The sequence below is a fragment of the Polypterus senegalus genome, chromosome 15, assembly GCF_016835505.1.
Source record: "Polypterus senegalus isolate Bchr_013 chromosome 15, ASM1683550v1, whole genome shotgun sequence".
NCBI lineage: Eukaryota > Metazoa > Chordata > Cladistia > Polypteriformes > Polypteridae > Polypterus > Polypterus senegalus.
In genome coordinates, this window is record NC_053168.1 from 1,290,641 (window position 1) to 1,316,797 (window position 26,157).

Here is a 26,157-nt window from a genome sequence, read left to right on the forward strand (position 1 = left end):
ACAGCCACTGGCACGGTCAGTTTGCACTGCTTTGGAGTTTGTGTTGTGCTGAGAAGTTGTGAGGCACTCATGTAATCAGCCGTCCCCTACGACTGGTAGTTGTGTAATCATACATCCTCAAGTCAACAACCTTCATCACCTGCAGCCGTTAAGTGTGGCGTACCCTCTAACTCAAAGTCTTATACCGTAGGGTACACTGCTATGGTGGGCTGCATCAGGAGTGGGCAGGAGGAGGAGTATAGGAACCTAATCAAGGACTTTGTTAAATGGTGCGACTCAAACCTCTTACACCTGAACACCAGCAAGACCAAGGAGCTGGTGGTGGATTTTAGGAGGCCCAGGCCCCTCATGGACCCCGTGATCATCAGAGGTGACTGTGCAGAGGGTACAGACCTATAAATACCTGGGAGTGCAGTTGGATGACAAACTGGACTGGACTGCCAATACTGATGATCTGTGCAAGAGAGGACAGAGCCGACTATACTTCATTGGAAGGCTGGCGTCATTCAACATCTGCAATAAGACGGTTGTGGCGAGCACCCTCTTCTACGCGGTGGTGTGCTGGGGAGGCAGCATAAAGAAGACGGACAAACTGGTGAGGATGGCAGACTTTATTGTAGGCACGGAGTTGGACAGTTTGACATCTGTGGCAGAGTGACGGGCGCTGAGCAGACTCCTGTCAATCATGGAGAATCCACTGAACAGGATCATCTCCAGACAGAGGAGCAGCTTCAGGGACAGACTGCTGTCACCGTCCTGCTCCAGTGACAGACTGAGGAGACCCCACACTATGTGACTCTTCAATTCCACCCGGGGGGGGTAAACGTTAACATTATATAAAGTTATTGTCTGCTTTTACCTGCATTGTTATCACTCTTTAATTTAATATTGTTCTTTATCAGTATGCTGCTGCTGGATTATGTGAATTTCCCCTTGCGATTAATAAAGTATCTATCTGTTTAGTGTGCTGCCATCCTTAGCGGGTGGTCTTCTCCACTGGTTATTCTGGGTCCAGTGCTCTGCTCACAGGTGTCTCCCTTTGGTCACAACTCATAAAACCAATGTGGTGCCACCCATGCATCGGGCTGTCCAACTTGTATTGGGTTTGGGCTTATTTAACCAAGCGGTCAGGCACACGTTAGCGTTAGCAGATGACTCACTGATGTGCAGGAGAGCTGCCAGACTGCAATTTCCCAGAACTCCCATTCAGTTGGTTCCCAAATTAGGGGGAAAAGAAAGAAATCAAATCAAGTAGCAGCATTTTAACAGCCCCCTGACAAGCTCCAGAAATTACCCGCCAATTGAGACGAAGAGGAGCCCGCTGTGACCCTGACAACCACTAATGATGTGGCACCTTTCCTCTTAACTAAGACATGAGAGCAAGAGAGACGGCGACGACACTCGCTAATGGATTAGACGTGGGGGGGAGACGGCGCACTCCTGGCCTCCTCATTACTTTCAATGCTCTGACGGTGACATGGAAATAAACAACATTGTGCTGAAAACACACATATAAAATAAATAAAGAAAGAAAGAAAGAAATAAGCATTTAGACAGAACTGGGAGTTTGTCAGAAAATCATTTATTGTGCAGCTGTAATGTGAAACTGGCAGACCTCACTAAAGCTGTGATTTCAGGTTAAGGACAGGCGGGTGGCACATTATAGCTTCTAGTCTTTTTGAGTGAAAATGTTTGTTTATAAAGATGCCTCACTTCAGAGTGTCTCTACTGGCATTGTGTATCCATGTGAATGTATGTTTTATTGCTTTTGTTTTGTTAATTTTGAGTTATTTATTTCATCTCTTTGTTATTTGTAATTCTCTAATGGTTTAGTATCTCATGTAATGTGCTTCTTTCTTGTTCTTTGTGGGTGGGGCCCCAGGAGGCGGAGCCACTCTGACATCACCACTCCTGAGGCCTCCCTCTGGCTGTTGAGGTCTGCTGAGAAGGCTCAGGAGCAGGGGATCATTCTGTTTTAGTGGAGTTTCATGCATAAACTGGGCTCTGTTTGGATTTACTGGTTCCTGCAGTTTTCTTCAGGTTTGTGGAGGTTGGACTTGTTTATTGGCAAATTTTGTTTGCACTTTTCATGCTCTGTTTTCTATTATGTCCTTATTTGTTGTTCTTGTTAATAAACCCTTTAGTTATTTAGGGTCCTTGTTTGTGCTCTTTATATGAGCCAGGGGTTTCATCATCATCCCTCATCTTTTGGAGTTTTTGGTATATCTTTGGGACATTTAAGTTTATTTGTCAGTCTTAGCCCCCATTCTTGGGCCAGCATGCCCCTGGAGCTGGGATTAAGCCCATTGGGGTGAGCCCAACAAACCTGACACCAACGTCACCATGTCAAAGACTCCACCTTGTTAGAAAAAGCCAGCGGAGTTTTCATGGTTTTCCTCCATTGAGAGACATTTTAGAATATTTTGGAACTTTAAAGAACATTTTGATCCTTTTTTTACCTGGTGGTTAAGGCTCTGGCGTTTGAACACTGCAGCTGTGGGTTAAAATCTCACTTCTGACACTGTGTGGCCATGGGCACGTCGCTTCACCAGACTGCGCTTCAGCTGGGGGAGAAAAAGAAATGAAACCAATTGTATCTCTTAAATGTTGTAAGTTGTATATAAAGGCATAACCCCAAATAAATAATAATTATAAAAGGCAGTTTCCCAATTTTAGGCCTGATTAGGCCAAAGCCTGCTTGTGGAGTTGGGAGGTCAGGCGTTCTTGAGATAGAGCCTCTTCTGGGCAGGCTAGTAAAGTTCCCAGCCTGTGTTTGTGGTTTACTTTGGCGGCCTTAAGCCCTTTTCACTCCGTTTGTGACTCCTAACATTGAGATTTGGTCTCATCTCTGTCTCCAGTATCTTTTCTTTTAATGTATTCTTTTCATTGTAAATTATGTGATGGTGTATGTGTGTTTTCTTTCTGCTTGTCCTTATTATCTTTGTGATTGTTTTGTTCATTAACTACTAGCTGTCTCCTGCGGCTCCGCCCACATAGCAGTAATACAGGACAAAATTTAAAATATAAATTACAAAAAGATGTAACTGTGGTAGATAAGCTCAAACGTCAAACGTTGGCACTGTATCTGATCACGTTCAGGTCTAACAGGAGAGCATCCTCCATGGTTGGGGAGAAAAACACATGATCTCTGCCAATGAGCAGCTACCCTCGAAAACACACGTACTGATGTGATACACGTGATCACTCTCTCAAAAATGTCAAACATTACTCCTTAACAATCTGTAGATGATAATATCTGCTGAACAAACAGGTATCGCTAGCAAAGAGGAGGCGAGGTGCACTCCAACACGTGGCGAGAGGTAGAGCGACTCGAACCGAGGCTGGCACATGAGTGAGGAGGGCAATCACCCACCTCCCCTCGGCCCACAGCCTCACTCTCAGATTCATGCAAATAAATTGGTACCACAAGTGAACTAGTGCCACGAGAGAAGTGGCAAAATCAACTGGAATGTTCAAGCAAATTCTAAAAAAAAAAAATAGTTCTGTTGTGAAAAGTGGACAGACAGACAGATATTGGAATTTTATTATTATATTATCATTATTATTATTAGGTTAAGAAGTGAGGTGATGATTAGTGAGCAGCAGGATGGTTTCATGCCAAGAAAGAGCAGCACAGATGTGATGTTTGCTCTGAGGACGTTGATGGAGAAGTTTAGAGAAGACCAGAAGGACTTGCATTGTGTCTTTGTGGACCTAAGAAAGCACATGACAGGGTGAGGAGAGGAGCTGTGGTCTTGGATGAGGAAGTCGGGTGTGGCAGAGAAGTATGTGAGAGTGCCACAGGATATGAACGAGGGAAGTGTGACCATGGTGAGGTCTGTGGTAGGAGTGATGGAGGTGGGATGACATCAGGGGTCGGCTCTGAGCCCTTCTCTCCAATGGTGATGGACAGGCTGACAGACAAGATTAGACAGGAGTTACCGTGGACTTTGATGTCTGCTGATGACATTGTGATCTGTAGTGAGAGTAGGGAGCAGGTTGAGGAGACCCTGGAGAGGTGGCGATATGAGAGGAGAGGAATGAAGGTCAGTAGGACCACCAGGACAGAATACATGTGTGTGAATGAGAGGGAGGTCAGTGGAATGGTGAGGATGAGGGGAGTAGAGTTGGTGAAGGTGGAGGAGTTTAAATACTTGGGATGAGCAGTACAGAGTAATGGGGATTGTGGAAGAGAAGTGAAGAAGAGAGTGCAGGCAGGGTGGAGAAGTGTCAGGAGTGATTAGTGACAGACGGGTATCAGCAAGAGTGACAGGGAAGGTCTACAGGACGTTAGTGAGTCCAGCTGTGTTATATGGGCTGGAGATGGTGGCACAGGAGACAGAGCTGGAGGTGGCAGAGTTAAAGATGCTAAGATGTGCATTGAGTATGACGAGGATGGACAGGACTAGAAATGAGGACATTGGAGGGTCAGCTCAGGTGGGACGGGTGGGAGACAAAGTCAGAGAGGCGAGATGGCGTTGGTTTGGAGAGATGCTGGGTATAATGGGTGAAGGGTACTAAGGGTAGAGCTGCCAGGTAAGAGGAGAAGAGGAAGACCTAAGAGAAGGTTTGTGGATGTGCTGAGAGAGGACATGACGAGAGTGAGATGACGAGGACAGGAAGATATGGAAGAGGATGACCTGCTGTGACAATCCCTAACGCGAGCAGCCGAAAGAAGATGATGTTATATTATTATTATATTATTTATTATTGTTTATTAACTATTTTATTATTTGTACTGTTTTTTTTTCATATACCATATGTACCTTATGCATTGTACGGTATGTGCATGCCGTTGTGGAGATTGGTAATTATGAACTATTATTAACTGCTAATATGTGATCAGAGATTTCTACAGAATGACCGTGCTGTTCTTTGTTTCTAATAAAATGAATATGCGCATGCAAAAAAAAATGCATTCAATTAATCGGGATCTTTAAAGGAAGTTCTTGCTGTAAAAAAGTTGAAATGCAATAAACACTTAAAGCAGATATGTAAATGTACATTGAAGCTGTTATTTCTTGTCTATCTGTCAGTCTGTCTCTCTATCTGTATATATAAAAACTGCTAAGGGCTGTCTGTCTGCCATGTGATAACTCGTGAACCACTGGGTCTAAAACCTTGATCTCTGTCTTAGTCAAACTTATGATCTTCTGGAAATTAAAAAAAAAAAAGCAAACTTGGAAGAATAACGTGATTGAAAACTTGATGTGGCATCAATAAAAGCAGCACCATCTCCTGATCAATTCATGCAGTTATGGCAGTTTTATTAAAATGGAGCTTTATGTAGAAATGAAAGTTCGAATGGACTGAGTCTGCAGTTAAGTAGCTTAGCAGTTTGTCCAGCGTTGTATCATTAAGTCAGTTTTGAGTCTGCTGCCTTTATCATGACATTAATTTAAGGTTATGGTTAAGAAATGAGACGTTTAAGCCCATTCATCTTTAACAGATTGGTATAAATACATGAGCAAATATTTAAGCCTGATGATTGCAGTGGACATCATTATCAGTGTTAAAGTACAGGCCTCTTGTATTTCTCTGGCTGCCTTTTGTTCTTTTGATTTCTGTGAGCCTGAGGACATGTCGGCAGGTTGCCAGTTTCACTTGAATGCCTTTTTACATTCACCTTGGCTTTATTGTGCAGCCTGGTTTTTAACCGTTACATCTGCGCGCTGGGGTGCTTGCTAACAGATCTTGTCATTGTATGCCTTTGATACAGATTGCTGCTCAGTGGATGTTAACATGTTTGATGTGAGAAAGATGAACAGATAGTCTGACAACAGGAGACGGAGGAAGGACGGTCACCGTGAGCAGCGAGCGTTACCCGTGGTATTTGGACAAAGTAGTGTTGTGATACGGACTGCGTGTGTAAACGAGAACAAACAAGATAAATGGGGAACGCTCTCCTCAAACTTGGTGATAAGCTAGGTTACAGGTTTAGGGGGTCACTAGACGCCGAGTCCATGTTGAATCATGTATTGCTGGCCTAGTGCTTAAATCGAAGAGCAGAGGTGCCATCTAATTGAGTCCAAACTCACGACAAGCCCACTATAGAGCCACACTCGTCTTCAAATCTGAAGCAGGCAGCTTTGCTCAAAATATGCATTTGGAAATCTGCTGTTAAACTTATTCACATTTTCAGAATGGAGGAACATACACAGTATTTTTAAAATGTATTTAATAAAATGTTTCACTTAAGAACACAATTTCCCAAGGCAAATGAATCTATATCATGAAAAAATAATTGACTTTAAAAACATCAAACTTAACCTTTAACTAGTAATTTACATACAGTATGTGGGGACCCCTGGCAGAGACTATGGAAATGCTTTCAGGACGCAATCTGGAAGAAGCTGTAAACCCGTGACATTAAAGAAGATACCTTGATGACTTTGAAAAAGTGCCAGGATGAGATGTTAGAACGGACCAACTATTTGCTAGTCATTCAGAGCTTGGCGGACTTTGGGGTGTCCTCTCCTCTCTCAAACTTGTTACACACTAATAGTGCTGAACAGAAGGGGCTACATGTAGAATTCTCAAAGTCATCCATAAAGTGAATCCAGGAGAAAACTTGTAGTGAAATACAGTGATCCCTCGCTATGTCGCGCTTCAACTTTCACGGCTTCACTCCATCGCGGATTTTATATGTAAGCATATCTAAATATATATCACAGATTTTTTGCTGGTTCGCGGATTTCTGCGGACAATGTGTCTTTTAATTTATGGTACGTGCTTCCTCAGTTGGTTTGCCCAGTTGATTTCATACAAGGGATGCTATTGGCGGATGGCTGAGAAGCTACCCAATCAGAGCCCGTATTACATATTAACTAAAACGCCTCAATGATGTACGATGTGCTTCCTGCGCGCTGCTTTGCACATTTCAAAGCTCTAACAGCCCGTATTGATTTTTGATTGTTTGCTTTTCTCTGTCTCTCTCACCCTCACTGACATTCTCTGCGCCTGACGGAGGGGTTGTGAGCAGAGGATACGGACGCTCCTCTAAAAAATGCTGAAAAGACTGCCTTCACATTGATCCCTTCATTGCGGCGGCTTTATCGCGGTGCTTCGTTTACCTAAAAGCCCAACAGCCCATATTGATTTTTGATTGTTTGCTTTTCTCTCTCTCTCTCTGCTCCTGACGTGCACTCCTTTGAAGAGAGGATATGTTTGCAATCTTTTAATTGTGAGAAAGAACTGCCATCTCTGTCTTGTCATGGAGCACAGTTTAAACTTTTGACTAAAGGGTGTCGTTTCATGTCTAGAGGGCTCTAATAATGTTAACAAACATATTTAGAAAGTCGTAAACAGGTTTTCTATGCTCTAACTGCGAAAATATTTATAAATAAAGATTTATAAATAAAGAATCCTACTTCGTGGAAATTCATTTATCTGTCTGGAGCGGATTAACCGCGATAAACGAGGGTTTACTGTGTAACTGTGCGGAAAATATTTATAAACAGTGTGGGAGAGTTTATAAGGGCTTAAAATATATAAAAATAACCATACAAACATATGGCTTCTACTTCGCGGATTTTCATCTATCGCGGGGGGTTCTGGAACGCAACCCCCGCGATCGAGGAGGGATTACTGTAGTGAATTGTGCTGGAGGACACCTAGTGGAGACTAAAGGGAAGTGCATTTAAGATTTACATCTACATTTACTTGGTTGGCAGACACTTTTATCCAATGAGACTTACAACAGGAGATTGAATCAGAACATGAAAGTCAGAGGTCATCTAACAAATAATGTCACCAGATCGTGTTGCCTTCATTCTAACAGCTTTCATAAAGTAAGTAGACTACTTCTATACAAGCATCTTGTGGACTAAATGGTCTCACGTAATTTGGCACATTTCTTATGTTTTTATCACTCTAACAGCCTAAGGAGAACTTAACACTGAGGACCTGTGGCCAATGTCTGGGAGCTTCATGTAGGTTTTCAAAATCCTTTAAGGCATCCAAAGAGAGGGGGTCTTGCAGACTTCCCCTAAAGAAACAGAAACAACAAATTAAATTTTAACTAGTGAATTGCATTCTTGGGGGCACCTTGTGGAGACTAAGGGAGGTGCAGGCAAGACAGCCGTAGTCATTGGACTTTAAAAGAAACTACAAACTCAGATCATTGAAGCAGAGACCCTTACATTTCGAGACGGTATCCAGTGGAGACAGACTGGTGATTTGCTAATCAAAGTACCGATGGTTGACTGGATGGTCTCCCCTCACTCTAACGGCCTCTTTTCTTTTGTTAGGTTCTGAGGGTGACCCTTTTTTCTCTTGTAGACCTTAACAGAATGTCCCAAATCCCATTTCTAGCGTTGGTGTGTTTTACTCTTACCAGCCTGGTCCTGTCAGGATGGGCTGCTACTGCAATTCAACCCTTATCCCCTTTTACTTCTGTAATCCCAGGCAGGTAGACCGAATATCAGAACAGACAGCAAAGAGAGTTACACTTTCTATTCATAACTTAAGACATCCAGTTGTTCCCAAATTATAAGCAGAGTAAAATGCGCGTAGGTAAAATAAACCCCCCCTGATTAATAAGCAGTTTATCTACCATTTGACTCTCTGTCTTAGTAGCTTGGTTGGTCTGTGGTCCGATGTGGTCTGGTATGACCCTTGGATAGAATGCTGGAGACAATGCATGGCCAACTGGGGTCAGAGAGACATTAAGCCTTTGTACACCTCAATGTATACTAGTCTGGCTTCCTTGGTTTGTCTCCTGGACCAATGGGCTGTCGTAGGGCAGGGACTCCTGAGGTTCATTCTAGTCCTGTTTAGGCCCAACTTGGTCCCCATTCCATCTCTGGCCCGATGTTCCTTTCATCTCAGCCACCTCTATTCCACCACGCTGTCTTCTTGGAAGGAGAAGGGGTGCCCATGCTTCCAAAACATGTCCTCCCTCCTGGCTGCTCGTAAATTCTATGCTTTATCAAGAGCCTTCAACCTCGTTACCACAAATTACAAACTCCAGAGCAGCACTTAACAAAAGTTCTTATCTGATCTAGTAGGGTCGCGAATGTGCCCATGAAACAACTACCTTCTCCAGCTTCTCCTTAAACATTTTAAAATGAGATATTGCATGCTATTAATAAAATGAAACTTACAGTATATACTACTTTGAGCCCCTGCTTTTGGGGGTCTTACCTAGATATACAGACTTCTCAGAGGCATCCAAAAGGCAGTCCAGCAGAATTCTTCTAGCGAGGTAGGGAATCGGACATCTAGTGGAGACTAAGGGAAAGTGCATTCAAGACAGCATCCAGGCAGCACTTCTTCATATAAAAAGGTAGTGGAAATCTGGAAGAAACTACAAACTCATATCATTGAAGCAGAAACTTTCCCAATATTGAAATAGTTTCCAGTGCAGATATTAGGACATACCAACAATTATCTCATCAAACTGAGGCTGGTGTACTACATAGTCGCCTCTCATTTCTTGAACTACTTAAATTCTTGCTTATCTAACAGCCTAAGATGTGTTTCATGTTGATTAGTACATGCAAGAAAGAATTTTACTGTACTATGTACATATGACAATAAAGACACTTTAACTCTGTTTATTAGATAGATAGCAGTATAGAGGAGGCAGGCACTATACAGTAGCTGGTATGTAGTGCCTTTCATATCTGTCTGTCCGTCTCTCTGCTGTGAATAGGCGTGAAAGGCCCCAAAGTGACCCTCAAACCAGATCAAGACCTTCACAGGCCTGGCCTAGAGCTAGGCCTCACTCCTGGCAGCCTGGCCTCAAATGCCACAGATAGACTTTGGGGAACTGACTAATCAAATTCAAAATATGCTTTAAATGTTCCAAAAATGTGAAGTGCACTTTAAGGGAGAAGATAAACTGACAAACCTCTGGTGTGAGAGACAAGTCCAATGACAAATCTTTATTAAAAAGTGAATAACAAAGAATAAAGTACCACAGGGTAAAAAGGCAAAAAATGGGGCAACAAAGGGGGTTGCCTAAAAAGACTAAGAAGTCGAAATCAAAATCTAAAACTCCTATAAAATGCTGCTAAGACTCCATCACACAAAGACGCTCGGCTGGACCTCCTCCCTGTTCGGAAATATAAATGCAGAGGGTGGTCCCTTAGTAGTGATACCATGCTGGCACCGCTTCTTGGGGCTCCAGCCTCAAAACACAAGAAAACAACTACAAAGTACATAAACATACAGTGGAACCTCGGTTCACGAACGTCTCGGAACACGTACAAATCGGTTTACGACCAAAAGGTTTGCCAAACTTTAGCATCTGTTCACAACCACACACTTGGTATACGAAGAAGCCAGTTTCCCTTTCAGTTTGTGCGCGCCGATGATTTCTGCACGTGTTCAGTCTCTCTCTGTGCATTCCCTGTAGAGAGAGAGAGACAGACAGACAGACACACACACACACACACACACGTGCGCACGAGAGAGAGAGATGGCTGGAAAGGTAAGGCTGAGAAGGCAGTTAAAGAAGGCACCAGGCTTGTTTCTAAAGAGACTGCTTCGAGCATTGCTTTAACCTCGTTGTATTTGATGAAGACTTTTTGCTATTGGATTTTCACCTCCACTTCACTTCTGCTTACAGCAATTGGTTCGTAGCGTGCATTGTTGCAATGTTACTTTTCTTGGTGGTTTATTAAATTATGGATTTTTCAAATGTTCATTTTTCTCCCTGTGCTTAAAACTCATTAAAAAAAGTGTTTTTAGCGAGCGGGTCGTAAGGCTGTAGCGCGAACTCTTCCAGTCTTAGTTTTCTCTGTTGTTCAAGGTTTTCTTAGTGTTATTCAATGTTTTTACATTTAGTTTACTATTACGCTGTGTATTCAGTGGTATATTTAACTATATTTGTGCTTAAAAATGAAAAAAAATATATATTTACATACAGTTCATACAGTCTGGAACGGATTAATTGTATTTACATACAGTACAATCCATCCATCCATCCATTTTCTAACCCGCTGAATCCGAATATAGGATCACGGGGGTCTGCTGGAGCCAATCCCAGCCTATGGGGGAAATTACTTTGGTTCATGACCAAATCGGCTTACGACCAGAGTTTTGGAGTGAATTTATGGTCGTGAACCGAGGTTCCACTGTATTAAGAAATATTACAGAAAAATAAAAACAACAAAAAAGACACATTAGCCAATAGACACTCCGTGGCTGCAACATAACATGATCTCTCTGTTATATAGTGCCTTTCATATCCTGTCTGTCAATCTGTCTCTCTCTTGACATTTTATTAATAGCCATGCATGATAATCCCTGGATGTCAAAAGTATTCTGAGGTTTTTCAGGTAAGGAACACAGTGTCGTAGTTAGGTGGTTATCAATCATTTTTTTCTGTATTTATTTCAGTCATTTTAATTTTTTAGTTTCACTGGGTACTTTTCCAAGTGTATACTTTTTTGGATCATTTTTGCTGCCATCTTGTATTTCAGTGATCACCGCCATTGCTAGGGGTGTGTCCTCTAAGGTTGTGCCCCATGGGTATTCGACACAGCAGGTTAAAATGTCGTTGAGAAGAACACTTACTTGTCTGAGCTGTGAATTCATAACTCTTGTATATCGTCTTTGCTAATGACATTTCTTTGTGGTGTTTCTGGTTCTGTTCTTTTTGCAAACATATTTTTTGACTTTGATTTTTGCCTCTTAGCATTTTTGCTTGTATTTCTTAAAATTTCCAGTTTTGACCCTTTTCTCTGTCTTATTTCCATCTCCCTCTTCCCCTCCAAAAACATCTAGACAGCCTTACTGGCAGAACATCCAGACGTTTAGCGGTGAGGTGGTCACACGCTTTGTGGTGCTGGAGAAATGTAGAATTTTGGTTAGACCATTAGAACACTCGAGACGAGGACAGGCCATTCAGCCCAACAAAGCTCGCCAGTCCTCTCCACTTATTAACATCAAGTCAAGTTTTGAAAGTCTCTAACGTCTTACTGTCTACCACACTACTTGGTCGCTTATTCCAAGTGTCTGTCGTTCTTTGTGTAAAGAAAAACTTCCTAATGTTTGTGTGAAATTTACCCTTCACAAGTTTCCAACTGTGTCCCGTGTTCTTGATGATCTCATTTTAAAACTCATTCTATCATATGGTTGTGATGAGCGCCCTCTTCTACGCGGTGGTGTGCTGGGGAGGCAGCATAAAGAAGGAGGACACCTCACGTCTGGACAAACTGGTGAGGAAGGCAGGCTCTATTGTAGGCACGGAGCTGGACAGTCTGACATCCGTGGCAGAGCGACGGGCGCTGAGCAGACTCCTGTCAATCATATGTTTCTGCTGGAGTATATGAAATTCCCCTTGGGATTAATGAAGTATTTATGTATTTATCTATCTTATTATATAGTGTCTTTCATTATCTATCTATCTATCTATCTATCTATCTATCTATCTATCTATCTATCTATCTATCTATCATAACAGTCTTGATCCACTGGACTAATTCCCTTCATACTTTTAAACACTTCACTCATGTTAGCAGGAGTGAATTTCACTAGACTTTGTACACTGGTCACTGAGGCGTACTGAACAGGGAGGGGTGGCTTCATAGGAAACCTCATCTAGTCTGAATAGAATGAATTATTAATGAATGAATTCTTAGTTGAAAATCCTACAAAGTTAATCTAGTAGATTGAAATAGTGATTGAGGACATCTAGTGGAGACTGAATGGAAGTGCGTTTACGGTGAAATCCTCATATAGAGGGTACTGGGAATCATCAGCTTCACAGCTTACTAAAGTGGTGACCTTGATATCTTTAAAATATTTTCAGAGTGAGGGTTTGGGATGTGAAGTGAGGTTTGTGGTGCAGTGAAGGTTTTAAGTAAATAAGAGTGTCCCGCGAAGTGCATACTCTAATCAGATGCAGTGTGTGCGAGTTTGCTTCGCTCCAGGGTCGATTAGGCTGCTTGGCTGATCACGCATACACGTGCAAATGCGAGCAGATCAGACAGATGCCTCCTTCTCACCTGGGAGGTGGTGGCGGCGGCGTATCACACCTGTGCCCAATCAGGCAGACAAGATCAAAAGGAGCCTGCACGGCAGAGAGGGGAATCAGAACAGAATAAGGGAGATGGAGGTTCAAGAGGAGAGAGTGCACAAACAAACGCAGCAGGAACGGCGAGATGTTATGGTGCAGAGGAGAGGAGGCAGACAGCCAGGTGGAGACCCCTAAAAAAGGAGTGTATGGCTGACCCTTGAGGGTCACTTCAGCTGAGCAGTCTAAGGGAGCTGGAGTGATCCGATGTGTAAGGCCGAGGAGTGGCAGTGACACTTGGAGGAGCGAGGCTTGGTGTGACGCCCTGCCGGGGGTCCCTGATAGCCCAAGCCAGTCAAAGGGTTTTATACCTGTCTGTAAGTTGTCTTCTCTGACTGCAGGATTCCATCAGGGTTAGTAGAGGAGATGTTGGATTTTAGAAGGATATACCTGGGATTGTGAGTCCCTCTTTGAATTTTAACCTTGTTTTAATGAATTATTTATTTATTATCATTTATTTATTATCCAGATTGTATGGACTATGTATTTATTGAAGATCATATGTTGCACTCCATTTTTTAGGATTTAATACACTTGATACATTTTTGCACCAGCCCCTTGCTGGATGTGTGTGTCCTCATTTGCCCGGCTCATCTCGGTTTGTGACCATCGACTGTTTAAGGTAGAAGAGGCTCCTGGGTGCAATGAGGTGCGTGAAGCCAACCTGGACCGTCACGTGGGACATCTCGGCTACTAGCAAACCGTTTGAGCTCCATGGGCTGAATGGTCTCCTCACTTTGTTAGATCTCGTTATTCTGTTTCAATGGAAGGGGCTTCATTCCGAGTTGTAGTGAAGTGTTTGTTTGGGCCGGCTTGTTTGGAGTCGCATGTTGTCAGCAGGCTCATCACTTTATGATGAGCTGGCCATATTGTTAACGTATCGTTAATGTTCACGTAACACCTGTGGGTCCATTGGGCTCCACCGAGTCAACCTTTGCTTTTGTGTTTTGTTTTTTTGCCCTGATTCTCCACCCGCGCTCTTTTTCTCCTTAGTTTGAAGTGCTGTGAGCTCCGCTCGAGATGTGCAGATACCTGAGGTGCTCTTCTCTCCGTTTCCTTGGATACCAGTTCATTTTGGTACTGAGTAATCCTTGTCATCTTTGAATTGTGTTTTTTTTTTTTTTTGCATTCTCCTCTCTTCCCTTTTTGCTTTCATTTTCTTCTCTAATTGTGTTACCATCCAAACACACCATTCACGTCAAACTGGAGGGAAGTGTCGATGTCGTCCTGGCTTTGGGATTTATCTGCAGCTTTCTGAGGATAAATGTTATCGATGATGAGAGAGGAAAGCAAGCTGAGCAAACTTATTTCGTTGTTACAACCGCAAGTTACACACTCTGTCTGTGCTGAAGCGAAGTTGGGACTTGGCCACGCCAAACCGTACCTACCCTTCGGCTCCTTACCGCCATCCACTCAAGCTCCCCACACAATGGAGTGTTTTATTAGTTAGTTAAGGATGAACTGTTCAGTAAATGGAAAATCAGTCAGTTAGAAAAAGATGAAATATTACACACACCGAGTCTAATTTAGATACAATTATTTACAGTGATAAAAAAGAAAAACACAAGATGGACCCTGACCTCCCTTGTCTTAGCTGTGTAACATCTATAACTACAAAATGAAGAAGAAGAAGAAGAAGAAGCATCTACAAACACACGATGTCTGCTGTGAAAACACCATAACTACAGAGGCTACTAGAGAAATGGGTGGAAGCCGTCAAAGTCCCAAATGGTGAAATGACAGCAGAAACGCACTTCAGACGAGGCCATTCTGAAACGTGTGTGTGAAACAAACACCAATTTCTAGTCAAAAGCAATTTCTTTATTCTTGGGGATTCAAAGAGACTGCCAAAGCCCCCCAGCTCAGTGCCACTGACTAAAAGAAAGAGATCCTATCTTAATATTACCCAGCTTATTCATTAACCAAAGAGAGAAGACGACATGGCCGTTCATTTTGAGGTCATACGGTTACGTCCTAATTTATTACATGCAGTAGTGTACGGAGTTTATTACCAACTTAAAGAGTCATCAGGACACTCACATTCCTGTCAGCTCACACACACACACACACACACACACAAGACCAGTTTATAGCAGTTTCTTATAGTTCAGTACATTAGTTATAAAGAAATTACATTCTTACAGCTTTAGTATCTTCATCAGATTTTGTTTGGTTAGATTAATAAATCCATAAGGGACATACAGAAAGGATCCCATTGATTTATAATATCACAGGGTGTTCTGTTCGTATCAAGAGGTCAGCATTTTCTCATAAAAGAATGCAAGTTACTCTCATAATTCTGTGCACAAGCTTAATTCTTTTTCTACCTAAATGAAGAACAAATCGTATCGAAATAAAAATCCTATAGCTTCTGCAGCATGATTAATACAAAATACAGTCCTTGGTATCTGTGAGTTAAATACTTACACTCATTACAGTTAATATTTTTTTCTTCCTCATGTGCCAATCGCTGAGTCGAGATAGCAGCCTGACAGCCGTGGGTAGTTGGTGATAAAGACTCCATAACTGCTCCCTCACTCGGGTGTGAATACTGATGATCTCTTGTTCCTTTTGATGAAGTGCCAGCACTGTTTGGTATGGTAGATCTCCATTTTTTTTTTTTTTTTATCAATGTTTCCTTTTCTCTCTTCCTCTTGAAATCCCCGGCCCTTTCTTTTAATCTGTGCAACCTGAAACCAAACAGGAAACCCAAAACGGTTGAGTGTTGTAATCAGTGACACCCTTTGCAGGTCTTCTTCAGGTCTTATGTGTGTTTTGTAAATCCACGAGAAAAAAGTTAAACGCAATTGACATTTTATGTAGCACCACTACAACTTGACATCAGCATCTTCAGTTCATGCATGTGATATTCCAAATATCCTTATAGATTTGGTGAATAAATACTTTAGAACACTCTAGACGAGGACAGGCCATTCAGCCCAACAAAGCTCGCCAGTCCTCTCCACTAATTTCCTCCAAGAAAACATCAAGTTGAGTTTTGAAAGCCCCTAACGTCTTACTGTCCACCACACTTCTTGGTCTCTTATTCCAAGTGTCTGTCGTTCTTTGTGTAAAGAAAAACTTCCTAATGTTTGTGTGAAATTTCCCTTAACAAGTTACCAACTGTGTCCCCGTGTTCTTGATGAACTCATTTTCTTGATCCACTGGACTAATTCCCTTCATAATTTTGAACACTTCACTCAGGTCACCTCTTAATCTCTGTAAAGGCTCAGCTCTTTTCATCACCCTAACCCTCACAACTCATCCCCTGTAGCCCTGAATCAGCCTAGTCGCTCTTCTCTGGACCTTCTCTTGTGCTGTTATGTCCTTTTTGTAGCCTGGAGACCCAAACTGCACCCAGGACTCCAGATGAGGCCTCAATTGCTTCCTGTAATTGTCAGTCAGCCTGCTGATGGTTGCATTGCCTTGAAGGAATTCAGTAACTGGGTAGTCTTTATGCCACACAGACATGTTGAAAAGATTCTGCTGTGACTGGTGGGCTCCATGAAATTGAAAAACCAGGCCTTACTGCTGATGCGACTGCCATGCTCCACAAAACTCAGGAAAGGCTTCGGCCTAAAAAGTAGGCCTCAGGGCTGTTAGGATTTTGAGACTCAACAAAACTCCAGAAGGTTTTCAATGAATAAAGAGACCTTAAAACTCAGAGAAAGCCTTTCAACAAAACAGTAGGCCTGGTCTTGAAGCTTGCAGGCTACGGTCACAAAAATAAAGCCAGGCTTACAAATCTGAAAAGGCAGAAGGGAACCATTACAGCCCCAACAATGTTGTTATAATTGATCATTTTATTAATAACAAAATTCCAAAAAAGCAAAATCAAGAGCGTTCAGGAATCAAAAATGCTTTGCCACCTTAGAAAGCAACCAGAATTCAGTCGCAAATGCAAAAAAAGAAAAATTGATAGTCAAAGATATATTAAAGGAGTGCAGAAAGCAAAAGAATAATAGCAGAAAACAACATAAGTACTTAATAAAATCCAAAATATGACATTGAAAAAGAGCAGAAGCTAAAGTGGCAGCCCTTGCAAGCTTACATAGGCTGGGGACGAAGACACAGCGACAGGGTAAGGGGGTCCTGACCACTTGGGCTCAATATGCAGGGCACAACGGAAGTAAATTACGAAGAGATGGAAGAAACAAGAAAATACACAAAACAATACAAACGAAGGACATTTAATAAAAGCACATTCATAATCATATGTTAGCGTTAAATCTTCGACTATTGGCTTAGTTTTTAAATCTCAGTGCAGAAGCGTCAGCGGCCGTCTGGTGTGCAACAGCATTCACTAGAGCAGTCAAATGAATGTTCAAATGTTCCTATTAAACATTAGTAAATACTGGAATATATTTGAACGCAGGTTAAATGATTTATGTGTACATTTGGACTTTACAATCACTAATGTTTTTGCTTGAGGTGTGTCTGAAATGCAGCCCTTCACAAAAAAAAAAAACCCACCATGATTCTCTCTATCTTTACATTCATCATATTTTACAGTAAAGATTCGAGAAGTCTCCACGACTACCCCTTTTAATAGCATAAAGGAAAAGAATCAAAGTGAGTGAATGCAAAGTTGCTATGTTAAACCACCAAGATCCGTCCATTAGACAGGTCACTTCTGCCATGGTGGTGTGTCCCATACAGACGCAGGTTCTCAACCAAACACTGACCGCTGAGGTGACAGCAGAAGAGGTGACGTCACTGTCCTTCCAGCTGTCCCTGGTCAAGTCTATGAGTTAAAAGGGAGAAGGAGTCGGCAATTGCGCCCTCTGTCTAGGAGGAGTATGCATAACAATCCCTACAGAGCTCGGAAAATACCCCTAAAGTCACAAGTGTCTAACACTACACCTAAAGTTTCGAGCTCAAACAGAATATCGGAGCCGGGCACACTTGGCACAGCCCATAAGGCATAGGTTAAACTGCTTGTGATTGGTAAAACCAGTGAAATGAAAGAAAAAACCAAGCAAGCTGACCTGCTGTGTGTCCAGCCTTCTTTAATGGAAACTAAGGCTTCGCAGGTCAGCCAGGAAAGAAACAAACTGTGTGGTGCATGTGATGATCTTGAAGTATTTCCACCTCATTGTAATAATTTATTAATCAGACACAATACTTTTAAAATGCCATATGTTTAGTTTTGAGTGTCCATCAGGAATGACAAATTCACAGGAAAATTTCAAAATTGCTCACAAGAAGTGTCTTCTGTAGTTAGTTTTTAATAGCTGTGTGCAGACCCAACTTGATAGGCTGGTAGCCCAGGATGCCAGTTGGGTAGCGCGGGCAGGAGCCAGGACCCCCACTGTCTGGAAAGTCATAGCCAAGGTCGCCTGAGTACTTCTGTGCATGAGAGGTTCCAGTTGTAAATCATTTTGAAAGCATCTTGTCACTTTGTCATTATGGGGTCGCATTATTTTCCAAATCAACTGTAGACTTGCTGGCCCAGTCCTCCATAATTCGGTGACATCACTTCTCTGGGACGGTCAGGTGGTCAGATGGAGGAGGTGGCTCCCCCTCAGAACGTCTGTGAATGTTCGTCAGTACTGTGCCTGATTTTCTGGTCTGCTGAACTTCTGTCACTTTGTATTGGATTTTAATTGTGCTTTTCAGTTTGGGTTTTGTTATTGTTCGAATTCTTTTTGATCCCATTTTGCCATTTTCCTTTTGTTGTGAATACATTCTTTATTTGTAACGATGCTTTCTTGGTGTTGTCCTATAAGCCTGAGGTTTTGCAGATTCTCTCACTTGAAGGGCATTTTTGTGTTCATTTTACACTTAGAAAGCCGCTGCTCCATTTTGGGCCTGTGTAGGCCTGAAAGCCTCTCCATTGAGTTTGGGGCTTGGCTTCTTGGATGAGACCTGTTTCTGTGAAGACTAGTGAAGCTCCTCACATGCACCTTCTGGTGTTGCTGGGCTTACAAGAATACCATTGGAGCCCACTGACTGCCCCACTTGTGGTCTGATTTTAGCGATCTCAAACTCGAGTCCTCTTTTAAGTTGTTACTAGAATTTATTTATTTCTACTCTTTTATTTTTTAACATTAATGAGAACAGATCACTGGAATGTTTATTGGACGTGAATGAGATTAGCGCTCTCTCTATCATTCTTTCTGTTTCATTTTTCCTTTATTAAGTTACAGTGTTTGCCTGCTGCCTTAATTAGATGGTATTTGCAGCAGCAGTGCTAATGTCTGACATGGCGCTGTGGAACTAGCTCCGGACACAGACAGGCAGACATTGTTTAAGCGCCACCGCACATTTATTTTACAGTCACTATTTACAAATGTGCACCACAAACCCCAAAGTCCAGGCCAACACCACACTGCCTGTTTCTCTTCAGGCCGCCTCCTTGCCTCTCCTGTCAAGCTCTGTCCTTCACCTCTCCCGACTCCAGCCAATGAACGGAGGGAGGCGGCCCCTTTTATAGTCGCCCAGATGTGCTCCAGGTGCCTCCTGACGATTTTCCGCCGGCACTCCCCAGTGTGGCAGAAGTGCCGGCTGTGAAACCAGAAGCACTCCGGGTGTCCCCAGTTTCTCTCCCCCCAGCACTTCCGAGGTCCAGGGCTCCCAAGGCATTGGTGTGCCCCCTGGCTATGACCACAGGCCCCTACAGGGTTGAGCTTCAAATCTCTGTACCTGTGGCCCCCAAAAGTATCAGGGTGGTCGCCCCCACGTGGTCTGAGGAAGACTTAAGCCCTCCTCCTGGGCATCCCGGCTGGGCAGTAGCCCCAGGCACTCGCCACAGCGCATCACAAAAGTTAACACTGAATACTCCCAACAGAGTGGGCCTGCCAGGTAGAGAGAAATTGACGTCTGCTATACGGACTAGCTGGTCTTGTGCTTAAATGTCCTCATCTAACTGTAACAACCATTAGGTCTAAAATCAGCTTCTGGTACATCGAAGGTTTGCAGAAACCAACAAAAGAAATTAACAAACATAAAAGCACTAAAGCCTGGCAAACCCGAGTGTTCATGGTGCATGGTAAGTCACTTTGGATTAACAAGTGCACTCAGAGCGTTTGGCTTTTTTAGTTTTTTATTTTTGTTTTCATGTTGGCCTTTTTTCAGGTTCTAAACCCCATGGGCTGGGATGCATTTGGTCTTCCGGCAGAAAATGCAGCAATAGAGCGCGGCTTGGATCCTGAGGAGTGGACCAAAAGGTATGTAACTGGAGATGAACGAGAGTACGGCAGGTTGAGGAAGGACGGTGACTTTGTGTTTTTAGGTGGCTTTATTTTACAATTCTGCTTTCTTGTCTCCATATCTACAGTGGCGGGTCAATGATAACCAACAACAGCAACATTTATTTCTGTTGCACGTTTTCATGCAAATGATGGAGCTCACAGTGCTTTACAAGAGGAAGAAGGAAAAGTTTATAAAAAATAGAAATATAAAAATAAGGTTAGGCAAGAATAATGTAAGGTCTGAGGGCCAGGAAGACAGAAACAAAAATAAAATCTGCAGGGGTTCTGAGGCCACGAGACCACCGAGACACCCCTAGGCATTCTAGCTAACATCATTGATCTCAATCAGTCCTCAGGGGTTAAGAATTAGATGATGATGGTCATGTGGACATCTGGCCTTCAATCCATCAATGTAAGGACTGCACGGTGCCCTGATCAGGTGGTGGGGGCACAGATCACCACCACCGAAAAAATAAAAAAAGAACAGCAGGGAAAGTCGGGGTTGGTATGGATTGAGGAGCCATGATAAAAACGATAAATCAATGCATATACAGACTATCAGAGTTACACTAAAACGAAGCTCTCAGAAAGCCATGTTACAGTAGCGGGTTGTTAGCAGTTTTTTAAAGTGCTCTACCATGTCAGCCTGGTGACTTTCTATCAGTAAACTCGTATTCCAGATTTGAGGTGTATAACAGCAGAAGGCCGCCTGCCCGCCTCACCACTTCTTTTCAGTTTAGCTCTTGGAATTCTAAGCAGACCCTCATTTTGAAGATCTAAGGTGACGATTTGGAGTGTAAGGTGAGAGACATTCTGAGATATATGACGGAGCAGATGATTTAAGGCTTTATAAACCATCAGCAGTCCGTTCTAAACCGCTCAGGTAACCAGTGTAGTGACGCTAAGACTGGTGTGATGTGCGCAGATTTTCTTTTCCTAGATAAGATCCTGGCAGCTCCATTCTGCACTTGTTGCAGGCGATTGATGTCTTTTTTGGGTGGTCCTGAGAGGAGAGCGTTACAGTAATCTAGTCGACTAAAAACAAAAGCGTGAACTCATTTCTCAGCATCTTGCAGTGTTATCAGAGGTCTAACGTTTGCTATATTCCTTAAGTGAAAAATGCTGTCCTAGTGTTCTAATGAATATGTGATTTAAAATTTAGATCAGAGTCAATAATGACCCCTCATTTCTTTCCCTCTGTCTTGACTTTTAAGCCTAATGGATCGAGTTTATTTCTAATACCCTCATTATATCCATTTTTACTAATCACTAAGATTTCCGTTTTCACCTTATTTAGTTTGAGAAAATGACTACTCATCCACTCAGAAACAGAAGTAAGACATTGGGGTCAGTGAGACAAGAGAGTCAGGGCCATCAGGTGCTATTGATAAATACAGTTGACCACTCATGTTGGCCCATAGTGCCATTTTAATGCAATAAGTGTTGAAAACTAACAGGCACAAGTGCTAAAACTTGAATTTTCATTAGCTTCTAGAAACCAGTGCCAAGATTGGAGAGAAATGGAAGGGCACCTGAGGCTCTTTGGCAGACTGCAGATGGTCACCAGCTGCCGGTTGCTACACTTTTCAATACAATGTACTTGTACTCCGCTGTTTTTGAAGTTGAGATCATGATCAGTGCTGCCGTATGCCACGACATTGACTAGCGGGCATCTCATTAGCTCTAACATCTGAGCGGCCCCACAGGCTTCTGACTTCAGCTTCTGAATTACTGTGTTTAATGAAATGGGCATCTGTGGAGTCAGAGCTATGGGTGTGGGCAGGCCAGTGGGTCCCCTTAGGTGGGTGCCACTCTGAATGACTCAGATGGAAGGACCTGGGCAATGGCGGGAATGCACCTTTGGCTGGCATGTAGTACCACATGGTTGCAAGTTCAAACCAGACACCTGGTACCTGTGTGTGCACAGACGGTCTCCACACCTGTCACTTTGAACATTTTAAAGCATACACGCACTTGGACTTTGTTTATATTGCCTTGAGATGGTGCCAGTCCTCGGAAAACACGACATACAAAGTGTGTGGCTCAGTGTAATTTGGGTCAAATCTCCAGTCTCTTAACGCCCCTTTTAAAAACATGCTGTCTGCAGTAATGCGAACAAATAAGTGTACCCTCTTCTAAGATGTTATATCGAATGATGGAGATTTCTTGAGGTGAAGTGCAAAACTGGTGACTTGTCATTGTCATTAGAACCCTGAAGTCATTTGATATCATGTCAACAGCTAAAGTGGAAACTGAATCAAGAGCAAAATGTCTTGTCTTGAATATTTGATTTGCTCAAGTGCTCTTGTGTTTGTCTTTTCAGTGGTTACGTCAAAGTAAGGACATTGTTTTATCGCAGGCGTCCACGTTATAGAACATGGCTCCTGTGATGTCATGATTGAGGCAGTGGTGAGCAAACTCCTGCATTCACTTTGCGACACGTTAATCTCAGATGTTTAATTAATCCTTGCTGCTCACAGCGTAAGTAGGTTTATATTAAGAAAAGAGACTTTCCAGGCTGAAACTAATAGAAAGAGAGTTGGTGGATTTTCATCAGGTTATTAAAATGGATTTAGCAGCAAGGGAGCCAAGGGAGAATACACTGTGTTGGGGAAGACGAGAGGGAAGAAAGGTCAAGCAGAAGAAAATAATGAGGCAAAAGAGGAATATTAATAACAAGAACGGAGGATGGAAAAGGGGCAACCTTCAGCCAAAAAGCAGATACGCTGGGACATTCCAGAGACCTGTGAAGAAAAAGGGCTTACTACTCCAGACTGACACAAATGGCTTAAAGGGTCTGCGTCGTGGATGTGACGGTTAACGACACCACAATGTGTTACTCCCACCAAGGTGCTCTCTGCTAGGGGCGTCCCACCTCAGCCTGCTGACCCTGTGAGAAAGAAAGTGGTGCTCTGTGACTACCTCGGTCACTCGAGATATGTAGACAGATATGTATTTATTAAAATAGAACAACAGCACGTGAACAAAATGAGATAAGTGCTAGAAATGACGGAATAACCGTAAACTCTGGATGTAAACCCTAATAAAAATACACTCTAAATACAAAAAGCTTACCGAGGAGTAGCTGACATGCATCAGAAGAGGAGCGTCGTCTTGGGTGGCTTTTAGACTCGGCACTTGGGCTTTGACGTCCAGAATGATGGAGTCTCTCCTAAATAGGAGACTGACATTGGTCGTATCTAGTATACATGGTGTGGACGCCAGGGGCCCACCAGACAGACGTCCAGGACACACTTGTAAAACACCAAGAAGATTTGAATAATTATATTCTTCAAGTAAAGTGTACAAAACACCGCACTCTCCACAATTTCTCCAATAATAATAACAGTAATCACAAACACAATCCTGCACTCCCAGCAGCTCTGTCACACTCCCACCCAACTCCGACTCAATCTGCTGGGGTTTCCCATAGTCCTTTTAAAGTCCATGACCCAGGAGTATTTCTTCTCCGGGTCAACACCACATCTTCCTTTATCAGTTGTCCCGGAAGTACTTCCGGGTTGACGTCCTCATAATATCCCCCTGGTTCTTGGTGAGCTCCCCCTGGCGGCACCCATGGTACCCAACAGGGCTGAACAGACGGGCTCCATGTCCCGTGCTGCCCTGCAGGAATCCAAGGAACCATTTGCATCCACGGGAGCTGCCATCTAGTGTCCCAGGGGATATAGTGCTCTAAAAAGGCTGTCTTCTTTTGTTGAGGGACGTCCCGGCCGGATTGAAACGCCGGCTGTCCATCACAGTGGTTATTATTATTTTGTAAAATAGTTTTTTTTTTACCTAATCCATACTTTTATTTTACAAAGAATAATGTTTAAGGGAAATTTGTATAATCCAGTTGTTGCTCAGGGACATTTATGAACCTATTAGATCAGATAAGAGCTCTTGTGATAGGAGGATTGAAGGCTCTGCATCGATCTGGTTGTAACCAGTTGCACCAGAGTACTGGGCTATAACAGCCACCCCTGCAGAGTGGGTAGCTGCTGCTTTGATGCTGCAGCGGTGACATGAGAAGCGTGGATTTAGTTGTACTGGTAGAATCTATGAGCCTGCCTCCGAATGGAGGACATATTTTAGAAACGTGAGCACCCATTTGCCTTCCAGGTGGACAGTTTGCCATACAAGTGGCTGAGACGAAATGCCAGGGATGGAATGGAGGGGGTCTTGTGCCTGAGAGAAAGCTGATACAACACACTCCCACTGGTGCATGAGGCCTGTCAAGGACCACCAGGGCAGAATTAAATTGAGGCTTACAGAGGCGTGTTGTTCTCTCAGCTGGGCCGTTTGTGCAGACTGCTATGATGCTGAGTCTACTGTCACAACCGCAGAGGAGTCGCACTCTGCCTCTGCCTATCCCTCTATGGGCAATGCCAGACCACGATGGACCAGAGGTCATTCACCGTACTAAGACAGAGAGTCACCTGCTAGCTAAACTGATAGATAACAGATAAACTGATTAATATCCAAGTTGTATTGATATGTTTGTCACAATCTTATTACTCTGCTTATAATTACAGGGAAATAAGAAACCTTAAGTTAATCTATGAATAGTAAACCCTTGACACATATTTATAGGAAGTCACTGGGCACTGGGGAGATTCCAAAGGACTGGAAAATGTCAAACATTATCCCATTATATAAAAAAGGTGACCAGGCAGATCCAAGCAACTTTAGGCCAGTAACCTTAACATGCATCACCAGAAAATTAATGGAAGGAATTATTAAGGATAAGATTGCGCAGCAAATGGCAAAGAGAGGAGTTATTAGGAACAGTCAGCATGGGGTCAGAAGAGGGAGGTCGTGTTTTACTAAAATGCTGGAATTCTATGAGGAGGCAACAAAAGGATGCGATCAAAGTGGAGCAGATGAGATTATTGATGTGGACTTTCAGAAAGCGTTCGATAAGGTGCCACATGAGAGGATGGGCATCAAGTTAAAAGAAGTGGGAGTTCAGGGTGATGTGTGTAGATTAGCGCAGAATTTCCTCGGAGGCAGAGGATTACGGTGCGAGGAACATCATCAGAACTGGCAAACTTTAAGAGTGGTGTCCAGCAGGGATCAGTGCTGGAGCTGCTGCTATTTTTAAAATATATAAATGATTTAGATAAGAATATAAGTAACAAGCTGGTTAATTTTGCAGATGATACCAACACAGGTAGATTGGCAGATAATTTGGAATCAGTTAAATCATTACAGAAGGACTGTGGACAGCAGACAGACTTAGGCAGATTTGCGTCTGTCAGTAAATGTAAAGAATTACACATAGGAAGTAAATGTGAGGGGCGGCACGGTGGCGCAGTGGTAGCGCTGCTGCCTCGCAGTTAGGAGACCTGGGTTCGCTTCCCGGGTCCTCCCTGCATGGAGTTTGCATGTTCTCCCCGTATCTGCGTGGGTTTCCTCCGGGCACTCCGGTTTCCTCCCACAATCCAAAGACATGCAGGTTAGGTGGATTGGCGATTCTAAATTGGCCCTAGTGTGTGCTTGGTGTGTGGGTGTGTTTGTGTGTGTCCTGCGGTGGGTTGGCACCCTGCCCAGGATTGGTTCCTGCCTTGTGCCCTGTGTTGGCTGGGATTGGCTCCAGCAGACCCCCGTGACCCTGTATTCGGATTCAGCGGGTTTGAAAATGGATGGATGGAAGTAAATGTGAGGTTTGAATACACAATTTGATGTCTGAAAATCGAGAGTCCACCTTATGAGAAGGATTTAGGAGTCGTAGTGGAATCTGCTCTATAAACTGCCAGACAGTGTTCAGAAGCCATTAAGAAGGCTAACGGAATGTCAGGCTATATAGCGCCTTGATCTGTGGAGTACAAGTCACAGGAGGTTCTGCTCAGGCTTTATAACACACTGGTGAGGCCTCATCTGGAGTCCTGTGTGCAGTTTGGGTCTCCAGGCTACAAAAAGGACATAACAGCACAAGAG

General features: G+C 43.2%; 1 protein-coding gene and 1 long non-coding RNA gene across 3 annotated transcripts in view; one reads left to right on the top strand and one right to left on the bottom strand.

Moving 5' to 3' along the window:
- The window catches only part of lars2 (leucyl-tRNA synthetase 2, mitochondrial), a 183,961-nt gene that overhangs the window by 39,172 nt on the left and 118,632 nt on the right, over positions 1 to 26,157 (top strand). For both annotated transcript variants that reach the window (XM_039736507.1, XM_039736508.1), the window contains one exon: positions 20,102 to 20,193. In XM_039736507.1, coding sequence (XP_039592441.1) covers positions 20,102 to 20,193 — 92 coding nt within the window. The remainder of the gene's footprint in view (positions 1 to 20,101; positions 20,194 to 26,157) is intronic.
- On the bottom strand, positions 7,580 to 15,642 carry LOC120515466. The gene is made up of 3 exons (XR_005630662.1): positions 15,452 to 15,642; positions 9,145 to 9,307; positions 7,580 to 7,987 (listed from the first exon to the last, which is right to left on the bottom strand). It is a non-coding gene; the product is annotated as an uncharacterized LOC120515466 (long non-coding RNA).